This window comes from Euprymna scolopes, chromosome 37, assembly GCF_053919585.1.
Source record: "Euprymna scolopes isolate OS-2025 chromosome 37, ASM5391958v1, whole genome shotgun sequence".
Lineage (NCBI taxonomy): Eukaryota > Metazoa > Mollusca > Cephalopoda > Sepiida > Sepiolidae > Euprymna > Euprymna scolopes.
The window spans coordinates 3,614,999-3,629,088 of NC_136518.1; the positions used below are offsets into that span (position 1 = coordinate 3,614,999).

The 14,090-nt window shown below is 33.7% G+C and overlaps 1 protein-coding gene across 2 annotated transcripts in view; it reads right to left on the minus strand.

Moving 5' to 3' along the window:
* Positions 1-14,090, minus strand: part of LOC145261041 (ras-related protein Rab-10-like) — a 199,805-nt gene that overhangs the window by 56,246 nt on the left and 129,469 nt on the right. For both annotated transcript variants that reach the window (XM_080119189.1, XM_080119190.1), the window contains exon 2: positions 12,655-12,715. In XM_080119189.1, coding sequence (XP_079975315.1) covers positions 12,655-12,715 — 61 coding nt within the window. The remainder of the gene's footprint in view (positions 1-12,654; positions 12,716-14,090) is intronic.

Sequence of the window (14,090 nt, forward strand, 5' to 3'; positions counted from 1 at the left end):
GCACACCTGTGGAACTCTCTTCTGTTTGCCTGCTTTCCAGCTGACTACAATATGGCCGTCTTCAAGTCCAACATAAACAAACTCTTGATGAGCCATCCCCTTCAGTAATCCAATCTACCAAATTTCCACTATTAACAATTACTACGATATTATCCCATTGACTACTGTATACTCAATAACAATTATCCTTGAGTGGCCTCTGGACCTTGATAAGTGACTACTCCTATGTAAAAAAAAAAAGAAAAAAAAAAGTTCTGTGCAGTTCTAGGAGGTCCACCCTCCTATGCTTTGCCTGATCTTTGAGAAGGGATTATTTTTATTGCTAATCATCTGAATGTATACAGCGCTTGGTCACCCATCTGGTAATGGCCGTTCTCATCATTGCTTAACTTTGGTGATCCAATGAGAACTGAAGCGTCCAGGTGATTATGCCATACATGTGTGTATGTACAGCTAAAACTAAGTAGAATTATTTGTACATAGGCATGGTACAGCTGTGAACATTCTATTTCTTCTCTTTATCTATTGAAACGGAGGGGGGGGTAAATCAGGAGAGGGGTGCAAACAAGAGCAAAGAAATAATGAAATGTCCCATTTGATTTGTCGAAAGGAGGGCAAGTCCTCAAGGGGGATTGAACCAAAAAAACTTTCTTGTAACTGCATAAGACGCGTTGATTGCATGACGAAATCAATCTTGACAATGGATGAGGTGCATTACATCAGGTTGTTGTCTTTTACATTTTTTTATAATGAGGGTAGGAGGGGTTGGAGGATTTGTTTCATAGGCAGACGTTTAACTCAACAGCTGAAATGATTTTCCATTTTTCAATAAAAAACGTGCGTGTACCTTCATATTTTTTTTACTCGTGCCAGAAAATATTTGAGAATTATCTGGTGTCGCTGACCTCCAAAAAATTAAAACAAAAAACTTAGATTTTACACATTTCAATATGAATTATTCCAAAATCAAAAATATCCCTTCTGCCCCCCCCCCAAAATATAAAATTGAATTTGGAAGTGAAAAAAGAAAAAGAAAAAAACTAACAAAAACATGAAAATAGTTGATTAGTAGAACAAAAGTTAAGGAAGTGACGTAAGCAGAAAGAAAAGGAGGGCAGTGTTTCACCAAGGAACACAAAGGTCCTCTGAAATGGGATTGTTAATCAAGGTGCAGCAGTGACTGGAACGAAGGACCAGACATAGACGTCAATATATTTTTATATTTTGTAAGGCACAAAATAGCTCGATAAAATATGCATGGATCGTGATATTTTGTTGTGTCCATAGTAGACTGAATCAATCAGAGCTGTGCACATAGAAGTTGCCACGAAAATCATGCAGCTCTGATGGCGGCAGAGTTTTTTTTTTCTTTTTTGTCAGATTTGACACAACTTTTTATTTCAACAAAAGTAGAGAAACATGCTGTCAGAATTTTGTAATCATATACAAAGTAGTTGAGAAAAATAAACTCGCAGAAATTCTCATCTGCAAACGGACCCTTCTACCTCAACTGCTCTGCACCTGCTGAAGCATTCATCGATTCTTTCATCATCTTTCATTTAGCGTCTACTTTACATGTGATACTATCAGCATCCTTCCCCTCCAAAATATTAGGAAGTGATTCAGAAAAAAAGAGGAAAAACTAGCAAAAATATGAAAATAGTTGATCAAGAGAACAAAAGTTTAGGAAATGAGGTTAGTAAAAAGACGGGGGGGGGGGCACCACGGAACACAAAGTCCATCTGAAATAGTATAACTAATCAAGATATGGCGACGACTGGGGCAAAAGACCGGACATAGACATCAATTAGCAATACACATGAAAAGATTTAAATGGCTTAAAATATTTCAATATTGATATATATAGAAAGAGCTTGATAAGCTAAGAAAGAATCTTTTTAAATTTTTTAAATCCAATTAAAACCAAGGAAGTTATGACTATTTTTATGCCCTGCGTGTTTGGATATTTTCCCCTCTTTAAGACCATATGCGTTTTGTCACATTTTTTGCACTACTTTTTCAGTAAAAATGTTATATCTTTGTTAAAACACAAGACTAAGAAATGAAATTTACCATATAAGTGTATTTTTGTGCAAGGAATCTGAATATGCTACTGAAAATCTCCAGAAATGAATGGTTTCCAATGAGGTTAGTAAAAAGACAGAGGGGGGGGGCACTACGGAACACAAAGTCCATCTGAAATAGGATAGCTAATCAAGATATGGCGGCGACTGGGACAAAAGACCGGACATAGACATCAATATATTCAGAGTTACTTTATGGACAGTTTAGGAGCAAGTGTGAGATTTGCAACAGTTTTTTTTTTTTTTTTTTTAAATAGAAATCGCTAGAGATAAGGCATGAAGCCACTTGCTGTAAAGAGCTAACACGAACAAAAGATGACTATTGCAAATACAGGAGATACCTTAGTCTTGAAAAGACCAAGGCTATAGGTAGAAGGAAAACAGCAATTAAGAAGAGAATTCCACAACTTTAAGACTCCCATTTAAACATCCATCCTATTCTCATATCATTTCTCTCCATGCAACACATGTCCTCAAACTTTAATAGCAAGGTTTCATTTCATCATCAGTCTATTCCCAGTGCATTAAAGAAAATAAATATTTACTGATTAAACTAAAAAAGTGATAATCCATTTTCCTGGATTAAAAAAAAAATATTTAAAAAACGGAAGTCAATTAAAACACAAAGAAACTAATGCACAATTATTTTTGCTGCATATCAGGGATACTATGTCATTGGCAATTAAGTTAGCTAGTGTAAATTTTGACAAAGGACACACTGAGTTCATGTCAGGATAACCTTAATCTGCAACCAGAATCGTTCCCAGAGATGCATGGTGTAACGTTGGCATAGAGGTCAAATACCATAGACACAACAGAGACGAATGAAAAGTGTCGTTTTTTTTTAACAGAGGAAAACTGTGGAAGCTGTGCGAACGAGACACCGTTAATGATGTAGAAATCTGGTAATCACAGTTAATGTTACCGATGCCCACACATGTAACTCATCTCTCTCTCTCTCTTATATATATATATATATATATATATTACTAGCAAAAGTACCCGCCGTTGACTGGGTTCAAAAACAGCCTACAGAAAATGGACTGATTTATGAAAGTATGATAGGTTATGAAAAGGAAGGGTTGTAAATTTGGGTTGAATTTGGGGGTATCAAAACCAAAGCAAAATATGATGAAAGTAAAAATAAAATAAATAAGCCCCATAATTTATTATACCATACCTGTTCACACTGAAACACTTATCACAATATTCTGTGGATCTATATTAAAAAAAAACCTTGTTAAACTTTGTAACATATTTCCATTCTATGGAGGTCAGGTGCGAACGAACACCCCATAATTTTAATAAAATACTATATTTCTTCAAACTGAAACAATTATCAAAGTATACATACGCAGATAGATATGAAAAATCTTTATTAAATTTTGTGCCTATTTCTATTCTATGGAGGCCAGGTGTGAACGCAGACCCCACAATTTTATTATACCATCCCTATTTAAGTTAAAATATACTTATCAAAGTATTATTATGTACATATATATCAAAAACACTTGTAAACGTTTTTTAATTTTGAAATTTTTTTATTTCCATACTTTGTGGACCAGGCGCGTATGCAGACCCCACAATTTTAATGAACCATTGTTCTGCCAGATCAAACATACCCATTTCTGTGTCTCGATACATCTTCTATCATTATATGCAATCAGTTTTTTAAAATAGTCAACCATATAGGAGCCTATTCGTGACCAGACACACACAGACATTCAGCTTTATATATATATATATATATATGACTACTTCATTTAATCAAAAATTAATATACGAAAATATAATTTATGCGTAAATTTTCAGTATGTACTTCAGTGCTCAATACATAGGTAGAGCTAGGTAGTAAGTTATAAAAATATATATGGCAATCAAGCAATGCAGCTTAATTGCCATATATATTTTATAACTTACTAATATATATAAAGTAGTAACGTTCTTTAAACAAGTCTCCTACCGCACACTACTGGACTGATCAGGATCAAACCTAGCATGATGATGGTCTCCCACCTACGGATGGTGTACATCATTTTTCAGGGTTATGGTCAAGGTCATAGCTTATGCATATATACTCTTCTACAGCCCATATCACTGGACCGATCACGACCAAACCTGACATCATGATGATCTCTGACCTAGGGATGGTGCACACTATTTGTCATGGTTAAGGTATGGACTTTGCTGTACGCTTGAGTACTATGAAGCGGGTATCTTTATTAGTTTCAGTATATTATGAAGTTAAGGAGGAAATAATTAGCTATGAGAAGATTAGTCTCTCTCGTGAATTCTCTCCAAACAAAAACATTCATGAAAACTCTCAGTAAACGTCAGTTTGCGTATTTAAAAAAAAAAAAAAAAAAAAAAAAAAGGATGTCACCACCTATCAAGGCCCAGAGGCCACCCGGTTAATGATTGTACGGTAATCATTAGTAGGGGAAGTTTGGTATAATTTGATTATTTAAGGGGATGGTATCGAAATAAATAAACCTAACCTCCCCATGTTAAGAACGGCTTTCAGAATAAACACCCCCAACCTTCCCCATGTTAAGAATGGCTTTCAGAATAAACACCCCCAACCTTCCCCATGTTAAGAATGGCTTTCAGAATAAACACCCCCAACCTTCCCCATGTTAAGAATGGCTTTCAGAATAAACACCTTTTGCAGGTAAGCCTTCACTTCAACCAGGCCACATTGACCAAATATTTAAGTCGGAGATTTCTAATAAAACATGGTGTATTGGCCAAAACAGTCAGATATCTGAAGCGCCAAATATTGTATTCTTTTAAGGAGAAAAGTCGAATGTGCCACTGGGTAAACTGTGTGTTTATTTGTGTTACCAACGGAGGAAAAAAAAAAAAAAGGAGAGGGGGTGCTGTTTCGGTATGAGTAAAAAGGAAAGGGGACATTTTTTTTTTTTTTTTTTTTAGAAATCTAAATTTCCTTACTGGAAAATTATAAAAAATTTTTCAAGCATTTAAGTAAAGTGTGGGACCAGAGCAATTTGATAAAAAAAAAAAAAAAAATTTTTAAACGGAACGAAATTTAAATTTCCATTGCATTTTTTACAGATTTACTTTTATGTGCTTTTTCAGGTTTTTTGGGGGTTTTTCTTCAAATTTTTTTTTTTTGGGGGGGGGGGGTTGTTTTGTTTTTAAATCACAAGTAGTTCAAGCAATCCCCTCTCTTCCACTTCTGTTTTCTATATTAAATTTGAATGTTGAAATTTAACTTCTTTGTATAAATACATACAAAAAAGTGGATGTTGAGTTTACTTTTCGTAGCTTTGTAACTTTATTTCCCTTATTTTGTCCTTTAATCCTCACATTCCATGAGAGCTGTTTCTGGAAAAGAGGGAAAAATCGATGGTTTTTTTTTTTTCTGGGTCAGAATCTGTTCCATTTAACACTTATCGCTGGCAATTTTTTTAGCTTCCTTACATCAAGTGGCTTTATGCTTTGTCCGGAGCGATTTCCATAAAATAAAAATATAAAAAAGATAAATACGTACAAAAACCTTTTATTTTGTTACTAAAAACGTATTATATGTCATTCAACTTCTGGCCGGACAGACAAGCTTGCATCCCGCAAAATTATGAGATGACCCGTCGTATAAACGAGATAAAAATAGAAATGTTTTTTTATTAATTAGATTAAAACAAATGGACAGATTTACTGATCGAAGTAAAAAAAATCATGTTCAAAGCAGATTATCAAGCTGTTAGAATACAATAAACCATTTTTTAATCCCATGTCACGGCTTACGAATGCTACGATCCAATGATCGGCAAACAATATTAATTATCGAACAATGAAACAGGAAAATTACGTGGAGGAAAGATAACAAATTTCTGTGCAAGGAAATATAAGAGAATGGAGATGGATGAGAACTGATGAAAGATGTAACTGTGGAATTTCCACAGGTCTCGTTAATATACATTGTGTGTGTGTGTGTGGATACTTCCTCGTCAAATCATCCAGGGCTTGAAACCATATCCTCAGATTTTGTTAATTGCACCACATCATAAAAACTAAGAAATCCAACTTCCATAATTCCACATAGAAATGTATTTTTATGAGCAAAGGAGAGGCTTGATCTTAATAATAACTGATAATAATAATAAACACGTGAAGCATGCATGGTCCCCCGTAAATGCACAGTGAACATTTAGCACCCCCCCCCCACCGCCCTCATTTAGCCCCAAAAGTCCCCAGGGGACGTCAAATCCTGGTGAAAATGATCAAACAGTCCAGTTTTAGGCCTTAACATATTTAAATTGAAGTTCTGCATCATGCAAAAAAAAAAAATGACTAAATCCATCATTTGCCCCTTTCCCTCATTTAGCCCCAAAAGTCCCCAAGGCCTTAACATATTTAAATTTGAGTTCAGCATCATGCAAAACTGCTAAATACACATACACAGAAAAATTTGGATAAATATTGTAAAATAGTCCCAAAAGTCGCGTGTTTTATTAGCCCTAAAAGAGCCCCTGGGACACACCCAAGAGCTATCGCGAAGTATATACAAACAAAATTATATAGAAATCAGTTAGTTACAAATTTTTAGAAAGTTTTATAAAAATCCACGGCATCGATTTTTTTTTTTTAAATAAGCACAAAACTATTAATTTTAGCCATTTTAACTCAAAAGGCACCCCCTGAGAGGGGGGGGTGCAACCAGAGTTTTCCCGGAAAATCCATTCCGTTACATTTTTACTCATATCATGTTTAATGTTTGTACAAAATTTTCAAAAAATTCCAAGGCATGGTTATTGAGAAAAGTGCGGACAAACAAATGGACAAAGGTGAATTTACAGGTCCACCCTCCTTTTGTCGGAGGATTAAAAAAAATAAAAAATGAGATTTTTGTAGGCTTCATCTTAATAATAACTGATAATGAAGAAAGGAAAGTATAATCATGTATGTAATTCGATGTCAAATAATCCAAGGCTTGAAAAGTATATCCGCAAATTTTGTTGTAACTTGCAACACAAATGCACATCATACGAAAATAAGAAATCCTGAAAACTTGAGCATGCAACTCCAAGCAGTTTCCAATTCAGCACATTTTCCAGAAATCACGCAAATGTCACCCAGTCGTCATTTTGATAATTAGATTTACTTGAATATTTTCAGTTCTAGCCATAAAGTTTTGTGCAGGTAAATTTTTTTTGACATGAAGATTCCAAAAAATGGCAAGAAATCTGCTCAAAAATCACGCCTCCTATTTAATTTTATCAGATTTTTAAAAAAAAATTTCACGTGTCTAAATATGAGAGTAAAAAAAAAAAAATGATGTGGTCGATATTGTACCAGGGTTGTTCGTTTGGACATCCATCCAAACATTGTGAAGAACGTCGGCACCAAAAATGGTAAAGAGTTCTTGTTTCGTTCACGTGTCAATTTTTTTTTTTTTTTTTTTTTTTTTTTAAGATTATTAAATAAAAGAAACATGTGAAGGGAAGTTGATCCACCCATCTGCCTGCCACAGAAGTTCTTTGAACATCTGAGCGGGATTAAAAAAAAAAAAAAACGGATTAAGAAAACATGAGGAATTAAAAATGGCATCAGATTTGCTCAGAAATGAAATCTTCGATGCGATTTTATCAGATTAAAAAAATTTTTTTACAAGTGCACCATATAGGAGAAAATCTTCATTCAATCCTGGGCAACATTGGTCTCCCTACTATATATATATATATATATGAGAGAGAATAAATGACAAAACGTTATATTCCAAAATTCATGATGTTGACCATCTTATAATTTATTCCTTTAATTCAGTTGACTTTTACAATTCTTGAAAGTATCTGTTTCGTAGTGCAAAATCAATCAATTATTATATCAATCAGTGAATCTATTATGCCCTTAACTCATCAGAAGAAATAGCAACAATCAATTCGTCAAAAGAAAATGAAGTGTGATTTGACATGATTAAAATCCGAAAATTAGAAGAGAAGCTGCAAATACCTTTATATTTATATATATGGGTAATTCAATGTCAAATAATACAGGGTTTGACACCCATATACTTAGATTTTGTTCTAAGTTACACCACAAACAAAAAAATATCCTGAAAATTTTAGAACGTTTTCCGGTTTCACGTAAATCACACAAGGTGTTAAAGGATAGATAAAATAAAAAAACTTTTGTATTTATTTATTTAGTGTTTTAGTCTAAGATCTAGGAGAAATGATCAACGAGCCGCCCCCCCCCCCATAATTACACATTTGTGAATAATCAATAAAAATAATTGAAATGTGAATGATTTTCCCAACCTGGGAGTCAGGGCCTCTGTGTGTGTATGCGTGTGCATTGCTTAGGCAATATTTTAATAATTACATTTTCTTGAATATTTTCAGATCGAAACCTTGAAAATTCACTCGGCTAAGTTTTTTGACATGAGGAATTAAAAAAATCGCATCAGATTTGCTCATAAATGGGACCTTACCACTGGATGTTTTTGATTGTCGTAGACAGGACCATAGAAATTAGTATCCTGGGTGATGCCAGATAACCTTGTCAGCTTATATACTAGACTAACCTGAGTGCCTGACATTGCATAACTTTCGAAAATATTGGCCAAAAAGCGAACTCTCCTTGTAGAAAAGTGTCCAGTTGAGGGTGAAAGAATTAATGTTTTTAGCCAATGTTTTTTATATTTGTCGTCTGAAGGGTCGAGCTTCAAAACAATACAATCTTGTGAAAATCTGTTGCCTCTGTCAAAAGTTTTAGGCACACATGATGATTGCAACGTCTTGTCAGACGAGTGCCACTCCCTCAGACATTTAAAATCCATGAGCCCAAATGTCTGAGGGAGTATCTATACAAATATGATGTTACAGAGTCTTAGCTTTGTACGACAGCTAAGTCTCTCTCGCGGTTCAAAATGTTGAGATCCAGCAACAAGCAAGAGCAAGATAGCCAGCAACAAATTAAACTGCAGACCAGCTTAATGCGGGTACTGGTCTCCCACTTTATGGTTTTTTTAAATCAGAGATTTGCTTCTCCTAGAAAGGTTGCCTTCACCACGGCTTACGGGAGCCCTCTCTACCCCAACATACATAACATTTAAACAGACAGGTGAGATTTATGCAATAGATGGGCAATGCCAAGTAGCCCTGCTGGTCTAATAAAAAGAATCCTCTGAACATGCAGCCATAATTTAAACCGTAACAATGATGATGAAACTTTTAGGAGTCAGTTATGAAATATTCTCAGACAAAATTGAAATTTGCATCTCGACAATTATTCTACCAATAAATCATTGTGAATTTGTGATTAAACACAGACGAGAAAGGTTCGTTAGGTTTGTCTATTTCGGGACATTAACTCACCTTTTTTTACAAACCAATAATACCTAGTGTGGTAGTAGCCTGACTTGGGCTATACAGACTTCCTCTGAAGGAGGAAGTTTACAGATAATATCAAAATCACAGACGGCCCCCAGCCAAATATGTATATCTAGCCCTACATATGTTTAGCATACCCAAAATGGTCACTCATCTGGTACTGGCTATAAGTTATTGTCGATTTGCAATTAAATGCAGACAAGAAAAATTGACTGGATTTCTCTATTCGGAGATATATCAACCTCCTTGTGGGAAGAGGGGGTCATTTAATGTGAAGTTACAAATGGTTTACCAGGATTGCAGTGCCAAAATGTTTAAGGTCTGATGCAAACTGACTTATCGGATTCCATAATTGTTGACTCGTTCAACGATGCGAGTGGCAAATGACAGAAAACAAAAAAAATTAAAATCAAGAGATGAATTTCTCCACCTGATCCACAGACATTTTCATTGATTTAGTTATTTTACACATCTTGTGAGGGTCGAGGACATGCGTTGCATGAAGAGAAATAAGAGAATGATATGATGAATGTATATTGTGAGTTTTAAAGCGATGAAGATGTTGATTCTTACCATCACGTATGGACCAGAATTAGTGATAGGATGATTCGATATTTTTTGCCCCAATTCCGATACAATTACAGATTCCAATTTAAAATTTCTAACTACAGAGATTTTTTTTAATGGGTGGGGGTGGGGGGTGAATTATTGCAAAAATAATATCAGCATGTATTTGCGCAAATGAATAAATACGCACGTGCAGATGAAATACATAGATGTTAGTTCCACTTAGTAGTTTAAATTTATTAGATATTCATTTTCATTGATACGATCCATTGATTAAGTTTTAAACAAAAAGAAAGAAAAACAAAAAGAATCGTTTAGGGCATTGGTAAATAAGCACAATTTTTTCCAATTCCGATACTCCAAACAGTTCCAATTTTTTTTTTGATTTCCGATTCTGATAAATTGTCCTAACACTAGTTTGAATTTTATGTCTTTTCAAATATGGTTGAATAATTTTGTTAAAAAAAAAACAAAAAAAACCTCTAAATGTCAAACATGTTTCAGCAGATCTCCAATCTCATGTCTCAGTGGCATGGTAAAGTGGCCCCTGTAACCTATCTTAGTGACAGAATACAGGGACGGTGGATAATGATCCTTATATTATGGGTCCCCGCTATTAAATTTGAGAGTAGAAAGATCTTGCCAAACTCGGAAAGCTTGCCGTCAAACTCGGAAAGCTTGCCGTCAAACTCGGAAAGCTTGCCGTCAAACTCGGAAAGCTTGCCGTCAAACTCGGAAAGCTTGCCGTTAAACATGAGGTTAGAAAGAACGACCACATTTTTTTTTTTTTTTTTTTTTTAAATAAAAAATATTTAAAGTTTAAAATTTTCGGCTTATAACAAAAACTTTTGCTGGAGATGCCCCTCCATGGGATTAATGGACTATCTTATGACACCACTTCCGGTAACAAGTACCGGTGCCCAGCAGTCAGAGATTGGTACGCGGCCAAGCAGGTCGTGTGCAAACGTCCACCAGTGGAGGAATGGTATTGCTCAACCCGCCTTGCCTGTAATATATGTGAATACATGTTTGTTTCGAAAAGTCTTGTGGTCCTTTTGTTTTATTACCATTTAATGCCATAACACCTTCATAAGGAATATTTTTTTAAAAACAATTCTTTTTTTTTTCTTACTTGCCATGGTGACATTTGGCACAGTATATTTGTCGAAGATGGTGATTGTGTATTGTCCAGTCCAGTCCAGTGGAGAGATGCCCGTTCCTGCGCTAATGTGTAGCAAAGAGAAGTAATACACTTTTTAGAAGCACGAAGAAAATGAAATTAAAAAAATGAGGTGTTATAAGCCGAAAATGTTAAAACTTTGAGTAAATATTTGTTTATTTTTAAAAAAAAAATCTGCACATGGTCGTTCTTTCTAACCTCATGGTTTGAATTTCATTTTCTCCGTGCTTCTAAAATGTGGATTACTTATCTTTGCTCTCTCTCTCTCTATATATATATATATATTTAGGCAGCATTTTCTCATTTAAACAAATATTATTGAATAGCACAGAATTATTCTGTTTTACAATTTCCCTTTTTATCTTCTCCAATCTCCGAATAGTCCTTTTTGTGTTCTTCTCAAAATTGTATATGTTGGATCCATAATAGCGAGCGCTTTCGACAGAAGTACTTCTATCATCCTCAGGCATATTGTAGAAATAAATGTAGAGATTGTTTTTTAATTCACTTATATATATATATATATATATATATATTTTTCCTAGTCACGTGGTAATTTGTTACAAGTTAGGTGGGCGGACTTTTTCTTTTTTATATATAAATGTGTTTAATATATGTGTAAAAAAAAAAAAAAAAAATCTGTTCACATCTTGAGTGTTATTGGTGCAACGTTTCGGTCGGATTGTCCTTCGACCGTCTTCAGACATGTTGGTTGTTGTTTAGTAAATAAAAGAGAAAAGTTACTGGTTCCATAAATATTTTCATAAGGGAGATAATCCCCTGTCGATCTTTATTAGAGTCGCCTTCCCTTTGTCAACCAATTTTTTTCACAAATTCAAAACTAAAATAGAGACTAACTCACAGAATACGAAAATTTCTACGGAGCCTGTAACTTTTCTATTTTCTTTTCCAAACATATTTTACACTTCTTGATGTAAAAAAAATAAAATAAAATAAAAAAATTTTAAAAAAATAAAATAAAAAATAAAAAAATAAAAAATAAAAAATTTTTAAAAATTAAAAATAAAAAAAAATTAAATTAAAAAATAAAAATTAAAAACTTTTTTCTATTTTGTTCTTATATATTTTTGAGATGATGTCTGATTGTTCATATTACTTGTTTTGATCGGACTATTGTTCTCATCTTGAGTTTTATTTGTGCAACGTTTTGGTCAGATTGTCCTTCGACCTTCATCAGGCATGTCGGTGGTTGTTTGAAAAAGAAACAAGAAAAGTTATTGTTCTGTAGATATTTTCGTATTTCTGTGAGTCAGTCTCCATTTTTTGGTAATTGTTTCGAATCTATGAGCCTCTAATTGTAGAAGAAAAAAAATATTGTACTTCAGCGATGGAAGGGAGATAATGTGTTGATCATTATTAGAGTTGCCTCCCCTTTGTTAACCAATTAGGCATTGGCATCTCATTTTTTTTTTAAGATAAAAAAGTTCAAAAAGATAACATAACTTACCATATTTGTAATTTTATCTTTTTTCCGCCTAATTCTACTGTTTTTATTTTAAAGTCGATCCCTGAAAGAAAAAAAAAGAAAAAATTAATACATAAAAATTTTTTTCTAATTAAAAAAAAAAAATTTTTTTTTTTAAATAAATAAATAAATTGGGTTTGTATTACTGTACACACAGATTTTAAAAAGTTGTCAAAAAACAAATATATAACAAATAAATATTATCAAAGGCAAGATAAATTAGTTTTTAGTGTTTTTATTCGATGTAACATGTTTATTCAGCTCAAAAAAAATATACAGTTTACTGATGTATTGGAAAATTAAAAATGGCGCCCGACTCTTTGACACAGTAAGTTTGGAAAAAGGAGTTAAAAATAAGAAAATATACAAAATACTGTTAAAAACCCACCGAATATATGTCAGCCTATGTCACGGTAGCATATATTGAGGGAGTTTCTAACAGTATTTTGTCTAGTTTTTTTTTATTTTTAACTCCTTTCCCAAAGTTACTGTGTCAAAGAGAGAGTCGGGCGCCATTTTTAATTTTCCAATATATCGGTAAACAATGTATGTTTTTCGAGCTGAATAAACATGTTACATTAAATAAAAACACAAAAAAATACCCAGTTAGGTAGAAAAGTAACTTATCTTGCCTTTGATAACATTTATTTGTTATACATTTGTTTTTTGACAACTTTTTTGAATCTATGTGTACAGTAAAAAAAAAAAAAACCCAAAAATTTTGATTAAAAAACAAAAAAAACACCAAAAATAAAAAAATAAAAAACTTATCACAAAGTAATAAAGAATTTGTTTAGATTTTAATTACAAAAAAACAAATTGTGTTATTTGGGTTATTCACACAACTGTTCTCATCCTCAATATTATTCTCACACCGTTTTAGCCAATGTAACCCGACGGTCTTGTTCACGTCGGTCATATATCAGATGCCAGAATCTTTCAGTCAAGCCCTGGAATCTACATGGAATTTTGAACGAAACCATTTATTTAATCCACAGCATTAGTATGCTCTCATTCCATAAGACGTGACTGCATAAATTGTATCACTAGTATCAACCGTTTCTCAAGATGAGAGCAGTAGTCCAAAGAATCCAAATTTGGAATCCTCATCTCAAATTCAAAAACGTCGAAACAATTTAAGTTTCTTCTTTATTTTATAACAGTGAAATCCGACAATTGAGAAACTGAGCTTTCATAGTTGTTGTTTCGTCACATTTCGACCGACTCACCCTCTGGCCTTCTTCAGGTGAATAACTGCGATGGAACACGAATGCCAAGTCTCATAACTGTATCCCCAGTAATTACCGCCTTCCATAGTTGTTGTCTCACCACGTTTTGGCAAACTAATCCTCTGGCCTGCTTTGAGTAGGCTTGAAACCACTATCTTCAGACAATGCTCACCTGGAACCATAGAGGCT